The 15,111-nt window shown below is 35.7% G+C and overlaps 1 protein-coding gene across 2 annotated transcripts in view; it reads right to left on the bottom strand.

The window, feature by feature from the left end:
• Window positions 1–15,111, bottom strand: part of ome (dipeptidyl peptidase 4 omega) — a 391,261-nt gene that overhangs the window by 32,969 nt on the left and 343,181 nt on the right. For both annotated transcript variants that reach the window (XM_083142288.1, XM_083142289.1), the window contains exons 8-12: window positions 13,623–13,732; window positions 12,463–12,586; window positions 7,444–7,670; window positions 4,874–5,102; window positions 317–504 (exon numbers count right to left, since the gene is read on the bottom strand). In XM_083142288.1, coding sequence (XP_082998414.1) covers window positions 317–504; window positions 4,874–5,102; window positions 7,444–7,670; window positions 12,463–12,586; window positions 13,623–13,732 — 878 coding nt within the window. The remainder of the gene's footprint in view (window positions 1–316; window positions 505–4,873; window positions 5,103–7,443; window positions 7,671–12,462; window positions 12,587–13,622; window positions 13,733–15,111) is intronic.

Genomic DNA, 15,111 nt, shown 5'->3' with positions numbered 1-15,111 from the left:
CTCCATGCATAGTGAAATTTAATTGCAGTTGGCATCACTGACAGTAGTGCTCGCATCGGACCTGAAGCAACTACATTGGGTATCAAGTATCTCCTAGGTCCCGGGTAAAGAGAAAAACCTGGCAGGTCTAGAGGTCTGTGAATTCTTGCTCAGGCAAGCTCGCTTATGCAATCATCCAACACCTGGCTTAACGTACGTGATGCATATTATTTTTGGTGTGCCTCTTTGTGGACAGATTTTTTCCGGGTCTCATGCAGTCCTCTGAACAGAACACATACATTTCATTTGTTTGCAAAATATGAAATGTTATACTTACACATTAACAAGCAATGGGTATTTGGTCTTGCCTGAATCGTCAAACTCTGAGGGCAGCCATATTTTGACTAGCGCTTTGAAACCACCTGGAACATCAACCTCCAGCATTTTAGACGTTGGCTTTGCCTTTCCATGGAGATAATCTCTAACATTTTCATTATTTTCCCATACTATTAGCTCTTTTCCATCCTGAAGTAAAAAGAAGAGATAAATTACATTCCAATTTAAATACTTCTGGCAAATTTGAAAAAGTTACATGAAAGTTAAAAACTAAAAATATGAAAAAGCAGGAAATTTACCAAATTTGATGTACTACTCAATGATAACTCTGATTCAATTTTGCCATAGTGCATAATATTGGAATATTTGAAAGCATTACAAAAAGAAAAAACCTTTGAAATTTCATGTTAGGATTTTCTTTACAGAACAATAAAACATTCGACACTGGAGTACTGCAATGAGCATTTTTTGCTAGAGCGGAAAATAGTTCGCATGGGCAGAGCTTGATGGCATACAGAATTGATAGGTCTCGAACTCTCGAACCCTATTAGTACACGTATTTCCGTCATTTGTCTACGACAGTGCACCCTCAAATATGGATCATGAAGTAAAAGACAAAGTAAAATTGAAATAAAAGTGAAAATAGTCATCATTTCCATGTTAAAATGCAGTTTTGTATATCTTACCGAGATATGAGGAAATGAAATAGAAGATTATGGGCTGAAACTGCCTAGGCTGACATTTTATGTTTCTACGATTATTGTCACATTAAAATGATGTTTGATTGAATGTAATAACGGCATTTTATTATTTCGCAGAATATGATTATCCTTTTTGGTAAGTGAACAATGTTCTACACATACTTGTTGCACTGTGATATGATATTTGTAATTACTTAGGCAGCTGTCAGCATGTATATCCATTTTACGTTTCGGTCTGTAGATATGGCATACTTTCATATGTGCTGTATTTGAGTCTTACGTAATAATATATGGAATTATGATTTAGAATTGTAATTGCATAGAGTGGTTTCCTTCCATGTATGGGTTTTGGGTTGACTGCTGCTTATTAGGCTCTGAAATACAGGATGTTGTCAATCATTCCACTACAAGTGCAGTATGCTCGAGCATGGAAGACTTAAACAAGTTTGAGCATGCAAAAGTGGTCCCATGCACCCTATTCAACACATAAAACTACTTTTAATGAAAATGTATGAAATAATCCAATATCAAGGGAATTCAATATTGATATACTCTACTTACTCAATAGTATAAGTAGGTATAAATTTTGAATGCATGTAGCAATACACCCCCACCCCAATGGAGTAGTGAAAAGAACGCAGTTGCTTAGTAATCAAGGGGTCCAAGGTTCAGTATGCAGTGGAGACACGTAGCAGTTCGGATCCCACTTTAAGTTGTAGGTCCAGTCCCGATTAGCATATCTGTGCATAAACTTGACTTCAAACCAGTAACGACTGCTGCCTATTTGCACACTCGCACGTACACACCCAAAGAAATGTGCAATGTAATTGATTTTTATTATATTTATTCATTAAAATCCATATCTTCAAAGCAGCAAATGTTTCCGGGCCACATCACCTTCCATTTACTTCCTTACGTCAGCTTTTCTATCAGAGTAACTCTCATCGAATGGGCATGAACACAATTGGGAAGTGCACACAGCTGCACACCGAAGTGGAGCTGTGTTCAACGGTGGGTAGAGGAAGCAAAAAGGCTCTTATGGCTTGGATCAAGGGCTTTCGGGCTCACTTCGCACAAATAATTGTGACACAGTAGCTACGGACATGTGCTGTTCCCTCTTCGTCATGTAGTGTTGCAATCTTTCCACACTCCTTGCTGTGTGACGGAGTCGAGAACAACCCATGCATCATTGCAAATTGAGGGAATCTTTTCTCAGCAAGGGAAATGATGTTCTCTCTTTTCTCACAAGGTTCTGAGCAAAGAATTGAAATCAAAATGAGGGGAGAGGGCATGGTGTGTAGTGACGAGGGTATTCAACCATGCAAGGCCAGATGTGATGAGTGGAATGCGTTGATACAGGTGCTGGAAAAAATAGTTTTATAAAATGTCAGCGGTTTGAATTAAAAACATTCACAATGTTGTAGGAATTGGTGCATTTAGATGCTCTGACTTGTATTTGGAAGTTCAACGAAAATTTCAAATAATCAGAGTTTAATCTTGTATTTTTGTCACTGACCAGTCAATCAAATTCTTCATTCAGTGCATAAGAGAATATGTAACTTGTACTATTATGTCACTGATTTGAGATAATTTTTGTAATGGTGCTGGAAAGAACTAGTTGCATTTGATTAGGGTTTCGAGGATCCTCATTACAATGACTAAAGTGAATGTGTAATTACATTAAAAATAGTAATTAACTTAAGTGTACGATGAAATGTTTATGTGGCATTAAATTTCGGTTTCTGATTTGACATATTTACATTGAAGAAAGATAATATACATTATTAAAATACGACAATTACACTTATTATCCTTTACAAACCATAGCAGTTTATCGGTATAGGGTTGCAAGTGATTTTGTCAGGTTGTCGAATGCTGAATTTTCTACAGGCCATGAAAGAGAGACATCTTCTCTCGTAATCCATTAAAAAAATCACTAGGGTATTTCAATTTTGTAACAAACCTTATTTTTTAAAAAAAAATCATAAAATATAACTCTGCTATCGTCTCATTATCAGGAAAAGGTGCGTCATAACTTGGATTGCAAATGCGATTAGCAGAAACGGGCAGAAATATTTGTGTGGGAATAACAACACTTCTTCTCGATGCGAGTCCAAGGTGCACACCCATAGACCCAGACCACGAGCCGCCACTGCTTCAAACATACTTTGAAGGTTTATGTATATTGACAGTAGGATTATTACAGACTCTAGTATCACTTCAAATACATATCAATATATAATTGTGGTTCCACTGTAACTACGTATTAGGTATTCCCAATTGTCAATGACAAATTACCAAAAAAAAGTATTAACATGTACATGGTTCATATTATAGAACATCGGCCCTGTATATATATATTTTTATAGGAAGGCTTTTTTCTGGTAAATAGCCATGTAAAATATTTGATCAGTTTGATTAAAGCAAATAACAAATTATTTATAAATACTGAGTAAATATGCATTTTTCTGTTTCTGAGACTGTGTATGAGATATGAGCCTACTATGGAAAAGTTTGTTGAGTGTGTTAGTGAAACTATAGTAAACTATAGTAATTTCAGTAACTTTTTTTCCAATGAAAATAAAACATTCAGGATGGACTGTATAATTGTAACTTAAAATATCTGTATGGTCTTTAATAACCCATGGCGCAACAACCCTCGAAGGGCCTTGGTGTATCTCGCAACTGCTGCCAGTCTCCCTCCCACAATCCTACCTAGAGGTGTGGAGATCTTCAACCAGTAATGGGGTGATGTGTGGTCAGCACGTCGAGCCCCCAGCCATTATAGGAGATATCCGTGACCAGGTTACGCTACTTACTCATAGTTCCCCAATTTCCTCACAGTGGTGGGTTTCCACCGGTCCTATACACAGTTCAAGAACCCAGAGGCTGAACTCAGGTGGACTCGAACTTTTATAGTCTTTGTAGTTGAATTTTGGCGATTTTTAATGATAGTTTGCAAAATATCAGCTGCCATGTTTATTTACAGCTTAATGATAATGACACTATTTTAGGTTTAACATGATTAGTATTTTGCATATTTGATTTGTTGTTGTTGTTTTAAGTCCACTTTATGCACAGGAAGGCTAATTGGGACTGGACCTACAGTTTAAAGTGGGATCCGAACCACTTGTGCCTCCACCGGGTATCGAACCCGGGACCCCTTGATTACAAGGCATATTTTGCATATTATTCTACACATTTATTATTTTTGCCTATAAAAATTATTGAATTTCAAATCAAGAGAAATTTAAATGCGTTTACAATTTATATACAGTAGAACATTGTTTATCCGCATTAATTGGGACCGAAGGTTATGTGAATAACGATTTTTGCAAATAATCAAATATTATTTATGCAGAAAAATAATCAGATTTTTTTTTTGGAACAGATTTGATCGTCTTTTTTTTTTTTTTTTTTTTTTTGCTGCTAAAACACATCTAGATCCAATGTTCAATTGAAGAAATTGCTTAAATTTGTCCAAAACTGAATTTTGCTTTTTTGAGTGTGCGAATAACTGACACTGCGGATAATTGATGTGCGTATTACATTTCATTTCATATGACCTTCACCATATCAGTATATATATTTTGTTCCCTTTATTTTTGTTAAAGTATCTTAGAACCTAATAAACACCATTAAATGATTATGAGATTAATGTACTTTCACCAAAAGTGATTCAGATATCTACAAATTCCTTATGTCGATTGTTCTATAAATTATTTCACTAAAGTGATTAAATTCTGTGATTTTTTTTTTAAATCACCCAATTTAAATGAAACCACCTTGTCTGAAAATCACATGATTTACTCTGAAATTACTCCCAATTCCTTTCACTTGTTTGCAGTTTTAAGTACCTGGTTATGGATGGAAACTTGTGGCACGTCTGGTCCATTGCACAAAAGAATGAAGTTAGAACTGTCATTGCTGAACTCAGCCCTGTTGTAAGTACAGTTTTTGTGGCCTCCAGCTGTTTTCACTGCACAGGACAAGCATTCCGGCTTGTGGGGCGCTCCCTCAACACTTGAGCTGATGCGGTAGATGTGCTGCTTGTTGGGAGCATTTTCCTCCGTTGCACTGAAGTAGCTGCATGGAAAATAAACAACTATATTAACAGCTATATTTCAGGGCCCAATGCAAAATATGAAAACAGCTAAACAATCCTGACAACAGGAATTGTAGCTTTCCTGGTGACATATTTTGAACAAGTGTTTTTGTTCTTTGAACAAGTAGCCATAGCAGGGTGCTACTCAGAGGGAATTCTTTGAAGTCTGCGTGAATTTTTCTCAGACATGAATTTCTTAAAGTCTGCATGAATTTTTCTCAGATGTGAATTCCTTGAAGTCTGCGTGAATTTTTCTCAGACGTGAATTCCTTGAAGTCTGAGTGAATTTTTCTCAGACGTGAATTCCTTGATGTCTGCGTGAATTTTTCTCAGACGTGAATTCCTTGAAGTCCGCATGAATTTTTCTCAGACGTGAATTCCTTGAAATCTGCATGAATATTTCACAGACGTGAAAAATTTCAACTTTTATTTATCTAAATCTCAATGAAAAACAATTAAATTTATGCATATTGATAAATGTCCTAGAGTTAGTGTCTTTTGCAGAACAATCTATCTGCCAGACGGAAGATTATTCCAAGATAAGATATCTTGAAGTTGATTATGTAAATTTGAGTTAAATTCTTATACTAGTATGTCCCGTAAAATTTGTGACTTGTGTTTGTAAATGTATTTCGAGTCTGAATATGTGGAATGGCAAATGTAAACTCCGCACCTTAAATTAAATGTTTCAAATATGCATACTGTTTAATTGAATTGAGTTAGAATTTTTGGGTTCATTGGAATCACATAGACCCTTTGTGTTTGTGTATGTATGTATGAGTGTGGGTGGTGAGAGGCTATAATATGTAAGGTTGAAATAAAGAAAAAGGTGCTTGTAGTGTACCCTTGAATTTTAGGAAAGTTCACCTTGAAAACTGGGAATTATACTTGAATTATAGCATGGCCCTAGAGTGGCCACCCTGTATAACCATTTCACAGGAAAGCAAGGATCTCAACAGAGAAATTGGACTCCAGCTTAGTCACTTCTCCGCAAAAGCGCGACATCATAAAACACCAGGATTCAGAACAAGCCAATCACAAGACAGAACCTAAGCTCTGCCCCCTCCACACTCACATGTATAACTTTGCACTGGTCTCCAAATCAACATACCCTGATGATGAGAGCAATGTATGCGCTTGAAACATTAGACTCTAACATCGAGTTAACCTGGCTGATAAACCAAGAACACTTGTTTGAATATTGACAACATTTAAAAATTATGTCTGGCATTTATAAATTTTAATTATACGTAATACATAATATGCGACTTATGTAAGACTTTTTTTTATTTGAAAAGTGTGATTTCAGTTTGTTTCATATATTTTTCATACTTTTATAGTTTATATCAGAGTAAATACTGCTGCATGATGTTTCATTCATAAAATAATACTGTGTAAATAATATACATATATACATACATGTAATAAATAATAAATATTGCAGTTTCTTGCTAAGTTACACTTAAGCAATTAAAAATTTGACTTACATAAAGGTTTACGGAACACATTACTTACATAACTTGGGGGGGAAGGGTTACTGTACTCTAATAGGCTTCTACAAACTATGAAATAACAGTAAAAGTTCCATTGCATTAAACAGGAATTGCCAATACATTTTAAACAGCATAACGCAAGTGCACAAATGTGATTGTTTTGAGTCCTCTAGCATCGTAGTATGCTGTGCTAACCACTCTGCCATGGAGGCTGGTATAATCATCTCAATTTTTATGTATTACACCTGCATTAAATGGAAACCTGGCTTTTAATGGAAAAATATCCTGGTCCCTTGCAATTGTGTTTAAGGTATGTTTTACTGTAAATAAAAATAATTGAGAGAGAGAGAACAAAATGGAGGGAAAGGAATAACGAAAGAGAAACATGGAAAAGAATAAGGGAGGAAAAAGATGAAGAGCAGTGGTAAAAGAAAAGAGAAACAAGAAGAAATATATTCTAAACATAGGAAGGAAAGCAAAAATGTAGAAAGACACACAAAAAAATAACAGAAAGAAAAACAGAAAGATTGAAAGGTAATACAAATTTGATATATTTTTTTTCCATATTACAGAAGGGCAACTGAACCCGTAACCCTCCCTGGAGGTGCCTATGCTGGGTAAATATAGAACTGTAGGCTAATAGATAGTGCTGTTGCCTGTAGTTCATGTAGTGTTTGGTTCAATTCCTGCAGGTTATTAACTGTGACGACAGTCTGGGGAACATACTTGACATGCAGGCATCAATTTCTTTGCTCTAACACAACCATACACTTCAGAGTACTTCTACTAATACTACCAATACCACTATTAATAAAACAACATCCCTTACATTTTATTATTGGTTGTATCCCATGTGAGAAGTTCCGTTACCACAAACTTTCCAGACGTCAGAGCTGTTGGAGTACTCCCCATGTTGTCAGCTAGAGTAACATGTCGATAGTCTCCATCCTCTCCTTGTCTGTGTGGCAAGATAAGTGCCATTTTCGACCCATCTGAAGAAAAGAGTGGCGGAACAAATAGATCAACCCATCCATATTCTTCTTTGATTTCCAGAACCTGTGACAAAAGATAAAAAGGAAAATTAGCATGTTTTTTTTTGTTTAATTTGTGAGACCTGTGAGTGGCCATCTTCATTGGAATACGATAGATGCAAAATGGAGAGTAACATACACACACTACAAAACTCCCCAACCTTTTTAGAATTATAGTTTTTCTTGTATGTACGGATTGCTTGCATTGTAGAATTATTTTTGTGTAGTTTACGGTTATTACAAGCAAGAAAACAATTTTTCATTGTGACGTTTCAGGAGAACACACGCTCCCTTCATCAGACATTTATTTTCATTTTGACTAAATATACAGTTATAACAATGGTTAGCAATTTTTTAAACAAAAACAATCCCTTATATAATGGATGTTGTCAATGTTAGATTGTTGTAATATACCAACCTAACTGTGGAAAGAACCAGTCTGCTTTATTTTTATTTCAGATAAAAATTTTTGATCACATTATTTCATATTTAAAATTATGAATCCGAAATATCATCAGGTAATTCAAAGTCATCATTGTTTTCACAAAGTTTCTTGATGTTTTCTGTTACATTAAATTTTAAAGATGGTGGCTTACTCCTTTTGTGAAAAAGAAAACTCCATACTGGATCTATGTTACCATTTTCATTATTTAATTTATTCCAGTATTCTTCTGCAATGAACGAAGCTTCCCAGACATTCAACTCTATGTTTCCCGTCAATCTCTTTAAAACCCTTCTCTTTTTAATCAAATGTTTCTCTTCGATGATGTGAGCTGACATCCATTATATAACGGGTTCTTTTTATTTAAAAAATTGCCAACCATTGTTATAACTGTATCTTTAATCAAAATATAAATAAATGTCTGATGAAGTGAGCTTGTGTTCTCCTGAAATGTCACAACGAAAAACTGTTTTCTTATGCTTGTAATAACCTTAAACTACAAGAAAATAATTAACCTAGAAAAACTAAGCTTGTCTTAACTTCCAGTTCAGTAAACTACTCTTCCTGTGAAGCGGAGAAGTGAATCCCTTAAGTGTGGTAATTACATATGAAAAACCTAAACCATCCCGCAATATTTTTACATGGCCTGTATAAAAGTATCAGACTTTACTCTGGGAAAAGAAAGTCACTTGTCTGGCATGTTCACATCCTAATGCCCTTCAAAGTAACCCCGTGGGATTCCACATGCTTAGTCCAGCGAGCTGCCATTGCTGAAAGCAACTCTGCCATCGTGTTGCGCATAATGTCCTCTCGGCTATCAAAACGAGAGCCTTTCAGTGGAGATTTTAGCTTCGGGAACAACAAGAAGTCACATGGAGCCATGTCCATCATGATTGTCTCCAGTTATCTGGGTGATGAGAAACTCTGCAACCCTGTTGACAGTCTCCAGCATGTCTTGTGCGACGTTACATCGAAGTTCTTGCTATTCCTGCAAAACCAGCTTGGGCACAAGTCTTGCTTGTGCATACCTAAATCCTCCTGTGAAATTGAATGCATGGAATCTTTTCTAATGCCAGTGTCATCAGTGACTGTCAAACGATGATATTCCATTATCAAGGACCTCACTTTCGCAATGTTTTCTGCACTCCAACTTGTTGATGACCTCCCAGAATGTTGATCACTCTCCACCGATGTGCGGCCATTTCTGATGCGGTTGTACCAGTCCTTTATTTGAGTAACTCTCATGGTATCATCTCCAAACGCATGTTGAATCTTGCGAATTGTTCCAGTTTTTGTGTCTCCAAGCTTCTAGCAAAACTTGATGCACTGCTTCATGCATTGTCATCCTAGCGAACAAGGAAATGCAACGTTACACAGAAACACTACACTACTGAAGGCTGCCTCTCATCAACTGACAGGTCTGACACCCCCAGCAACATGTGTGCACGTGCATGAAAGTTACCTTCACCTCTGCACAGAGTGTAGCCAACACACCATAGAGATTTCCCATGGGGAAAATGAAGGTCAGATACTTTTTAGACAGGCCACGTGTACATACAGTGTGTTTCAAAAGTAATGCAACCCTAATTTTGATTTCTCATAACATGAAAACTAGGAAATATATTCACACCAGGTTTTCTGCATTATGAAGCCTCATATATGGAGATATTTTTAAATACTTTTAATTGCGGGCTCATTTCAAACAGGACATTTGCAACGAAACAGCAAAAAGGCAATCTTTTGCCAGTCGTCAAGCACACGACACACCGGCTCGGTCCTATCGAAAGACCAAGACTGGGCGTCACTGCCTACCATTTCTCTTTTTGTTATATGCCTCGACTATGCTCAGTACCTGAGAGTCTGCATCCCAGAGTTCGGGTAAGGGTCTGCCTTTGAATAATAAAATAAAAAAGATTTTAAGCTTACTTACAAGGTAACCATTCTTATGCTTGAATTCTCATCGTGACCGCACCCGCATCCCACTGACCAGTGAGGATACGCATGCAAGTCGCGAGCGAAATCAACATAATTGAAACTGACATCTTGTGGGTCGATAAAGCCTCTGCCCCACTGACCAGTGACGGCGGGACACCTCATCGAACCAAAAGGATGCCAGTTAATATGTACTTATAATCCTAATTTACCCTCAAAGAAATACCCATTAACAATTACAGAATTTATTTACTCCTCAGATCTCAAATAAGCATTCCAAGATTGACATAAGAGAAAGTTCTCTTCTTTAAATCTTAATCAAAATTTTCAGTTCTCAACATTGTTAGCATAAAAGAAAATATACAAACTTCTGATCAAACAAACAAAAAAAAAAACTACGGCAATGTCCAAAATAAATTTATAACATAACGACTTCGGTAATATAGTCAGAAAACTAGCTATTGAACAAACATAAAACCAAGAGCGCACTCTTCTATTACATATCCAAATCCCATCAAAGATCTAATTCAGCTGTAACTTTATTTCAATAAACGGGTGACAATTTATTCACTGACTAATAGTCGACAAAAGTACTTATAACCAAATCCAAAGAAAAATTTGCATAACATCCATCGCAAATTCCTATTTATGCTTTCGTCATCTTTTCACATCTACATTATGTTCTATAGAATTCATGAGGTATACTACCATCTTCAGGTCAACCTCTAAGCACATTCATAATAAAATATATGGGGAGCCTTTCTCTACCCTTTATCAAAGCCATATTTCGGCCACAAATGTCCACGTGGAATTCCATAACAAAATTATGTCTACCCTTTATCAACGCCGCTGGCTACTCACATCACAAAAGCAATACAATAGAACCTTACGTAAATAATTTCTAGAAAAACCTATATTCGACCTGTCACCTATTATGGCTGTTTCAATATTACATCTAACATAAACCCAAATAAAAGAAACCATAAACTTTCCTCAACGTTCCGGATACTCAGACTTTGAATGGATATGTAAACTATATATATATGCTATGAGATTAAAATGCACCCTCTGACCAGAGGTATGCTCTCGGATTAATGTCATAAAGAAACAAATTTGATTTAATTGAACCTCCTGACCAGGAGAATTCAGAATGATTTAGAATAAAAAAAAACCACGACGAGAAGGTTGTATATCTTTGATGAGACTAATTATTTATCTTGAATTTACATCGGAGTCACACTGACCAGTGCTAACTCCAACAGAATTTACAATTTATGAATCAATTTTTTTAAATTATTAAGATTAAATATTTATATAAGAATAATTTCTTTGTAAGCCCGCTAAATCCCCTTTAAGGACCATGCTGACCAGCGCTAATCCTCAAAGGTGGCTTTCGGAAAACATCGGACATTGTGGAAGGGAGAGCTGACCAGCCACTTCACACACAAAGCCCGTATTCTCCCAGCCCTGGGCCTCGACACCTAAAAATTCCAGAATATACTGTACTTCTGCCAGCGAAACGGCTGGTATTTATAGTCGCGGGATTACGCGATTTGGACAACGGAAAGTTATTTTTAGCCTACAACAATTACTCCTTCCAAAAGGGCATAGCAAGAAACACAATGCAGCAAAATTTACTGATAAACCCGCGAGCAGTGCTGACTGAAAAATAATGCATTGTTGATGAGAAAGAAAAGAATGCAAGCTTCAACTTGCTCTGCGTTCTTTTTCGCCTGGCAGAAACTGCATTACAATTTAACTAAGAAAGAAATATACGTACATTCAAGAAAATTAGAACTCTTAAAAGTACTTACACGAGGCCTGTCGAAAAGTAAATAGAAAACCATGAAAATTTACCAAAATTTCTCAATCGTAACACATTCTAGAAATGAATTAATGGCTCAAGTTGAAGTAAATGTTTTTCCAGAATGCTAGATCTGGGAGAGAATAATTATAAGAAATTAGCAGTCTTATGATTCAATCTGTACTTTGCCACTAATATAGGTTATTATGCTTTGAGGAAAGAGAGAAACAGTTGCAAAGTATTAAATGAGGTACTCTTTTATCCCTGAAACTGGTTTTAAGTTGGTTACTTCCTCTTGGAAACTTGTAAGTGTTGCTTGGTAATCTTCTGTTGTTTTTAGAATAAAGGGAGTGCATCTGAAATATTGTCTCAGATTGAAGGAAATGCAATAATTTTATTAGATTACTTTTTTATTACCTAATTACGTACCTTCTCTGAAAGTAAAATCACAATTTTGTAACAGAAAACTATGAAACACAAATATTTTAGAAATAGACTTATTTTTTGTACTTCACAGATCAAATGAAACATTATGGTCAAAATGGCAGCTGTTTGTAATTCTGGGTGCTATCAAGTGTTTGTAATCTGAGTGTTAAGAACATATATTGCAAAGACTATGTAACTGCCAGTTTTACTTACAGTTCCACAGTTTCCATTATTTGCATTACAACGGGCCACAACAGCAACATTTTGTACACGATTCATCCAAATTGCAACCAGTTCTACATCATTTGCCCAGGCAACAGATGTTAGGATATGATCCCTACAAGAAATTTAAACCCATGTAAATAATGCATGTATTAAAAAAATTCTATACACAGTTTTTTAACCCTATACATGAAATCACCACACACTATTTCAGTAAACCATGGTTTTAAAAAAAATAGAAATTTACAAATTTGCACGAGTGGCATCACGAAACATTTCTCAGGTCGGTCATTTTCTCGTCTTGTATTCACAGTCAGTCATATGGTTGCTGTCACATGTGTGCATGTGTGTAAGTTTAAAACATATTATATATTGACTTATATTATCAATAATTTCATGCCTATGCCTCCAGGCTTTTAACCAAATGATTATGGGTGGACTGCTGTATGTACATAAAAGTACCATTGACAAAATTACTTTTATTTTCTTGTTCGAGTTTATTTAGAGTCCAAGCAGGACTGAACCTACAGTTTAAAATGAAATCCGTACATTTTGCATCGTGTCTCTACTGGGTATCAAACCCAGAAGCCTTGATTACAGGGTGACTGTCGATATTGGGTATTGACATTGGGTATTGACACAGCTTGTAGAGACAATACTGGAAAGCTATGCATGAATTTTGAGTATTAGTGCTTTGTTGATCTTTATCTTGTTGTTATTATTAGATCCGATTTGATTTGATTTTAAAATTATTATGAGTACCTCACTGAGGCCATTTAATACCTGAAAATTTAAAAGAATGTAGCAAATCTTATCTTATCTAAAATCACTATGCCAGGGCTTTGCTGAGGCTTTGTTGGGGTTATTAACATGCATAAGAATAAGACACACGAACACACACAAACACAAAGTAGTGGACTATGCGAGTTTTTCGTATACGTTTTCCATTAAACGTGTGAAATTTAAAAGAAGTTTTCACTAGTTTTTTGTGGCGATATGGATGAGGAATGTAAATATCTAATATTTCCTTGAGAAATTATTAAATTTTAATCAAATAAATTAAGAAAGGGATACTCGAACAAATTTTGGTATTTTCTACATGTACACTAATAAATTACAAAGTGATTTATTCTTAAAACCATAATACAAACCTTGTAACAACTTGAATTGGGGCAGGAATTGTAATTGTAAGTTTGTGTTCCTTTGTGAGGTTCTTCAGATCAACTATATGCAGAGAAACCAGAGGGTTAGGAGTTCCTGGCTAAAATTAGAGAAAAAAAAGTTAATATTAGAAACTGATTTAATTTGCTAAGATAAACTCAACCATACATAACCGAGACAATACTGTCAGTATAACAGAAGGTATTAAGGACCGAGGCCACATAAGGAAACAGGATAATGAGAGTGGATTGCATAAGTATTACCAAGCAAATTGTCCATCACCATGTTTATTCTCTTTGCATACACAATGAGAGCTTCAAGAATTGAAACAAAATGACAAACAAGCTGCTGACAAATGTAACAGTTCATTCCTTAAAAACACACAGGATTGAGGGAAAATTTAATGAAAATAGTTGTGGACAATTTGCATCTCAGTGTAGTTACTGTGCAAAAATGTTTGTATGAATGTCAATATATAATGCCATTAGGAAGCTGGGATTGGTTATAACCCACCAAAGTATTAGTTTTTATCATCTCGTGATACTGAGTGTACAACTTAAGGTCACACTGACTTTGAAAAGCAAACTTGTTTCACAAATTCCTCTCTCTCCATCACCATGTTTATTCTCTTTGCATACACAATGAGAGCTTCAAGAATTGAAACAAAATGACAAACAAGCTGCTGACAAATGTAACAGTTCATTCCTTAAAAACACACAGGATTGAGGGAAAATTTAATGAAAATAGTTGTGGACAATTTGCATCTCAGTGTAGTTACTGTGCAAAAATGTTTGTATGAATGTCAATATATAATGCCATTAGGAAGCTGGGATTGGTTATAACCCACCACAGTATTAGTTTTTATCATCTCGTGATACTGAGTGTACAACTTAAGGTCACACTGACTTTGAAAAGCAAACTTGTTTCACAAATTCCTCTCTCTCCTTTTGAAAAACCAACATGTTATTCCATCTGTTTAGATTTCCTTCTACAGTATTCAAGTGAATCTTCATGTGGTTTGTTTCACTGTTCTCTAGTTATTGATAACAGAAAATAGTTACACTGTCATGAAACTATCACAAATACTGTGCAAAATGTATATCCCAACTGTCCCAGGTTTGATAAAAGGTAGAGGTATATAGTGGTTCTAATTCCACTCTGAACTGTAGATTGAATTTAAAATAAACCAAATCAGAATCGTGAATGAATGGCTTTATGTAATTGAATTTCATTGGCATCTGTGGCAGAGTAATCAGCATAATTTACTACAAAGAAAGAGGCACCAGCTCAAACCCATCAACTTCAGTAATATCCACCACTCAAATGTGCTAAGCCACTGAGGTGGTACCAAACATTCGAAGCCCCCTTACTGCACCTTGGGGTCTGCTGAGCCCTTATCAGTCACACATTGCATGGAAATCATATCCTCTCAACTTATCTAACAGTCATTTTCTGAGTACAATATTCTGAAATTTGTAT

This window comes from Lepisma saccharinum, chromosome 20, assembly GCF_977018435.1.
Source record: "Lepisma saccharinum chromosome 20, izLepSacc3.1, whole genome shotgun sequence".
Classification (NCBI taxonomy): Eukaryota; Metazoa; Arthropoda; class Insecta; order Zygentoma; family Lepismatidae; genus Lepisma; species Lepisma saccharinum.
The sequence above is the reverse complement of the archived record's forward strand: the minus strand, read 5'-3'. Positions and strand labels throughout refer to the sequence as shown.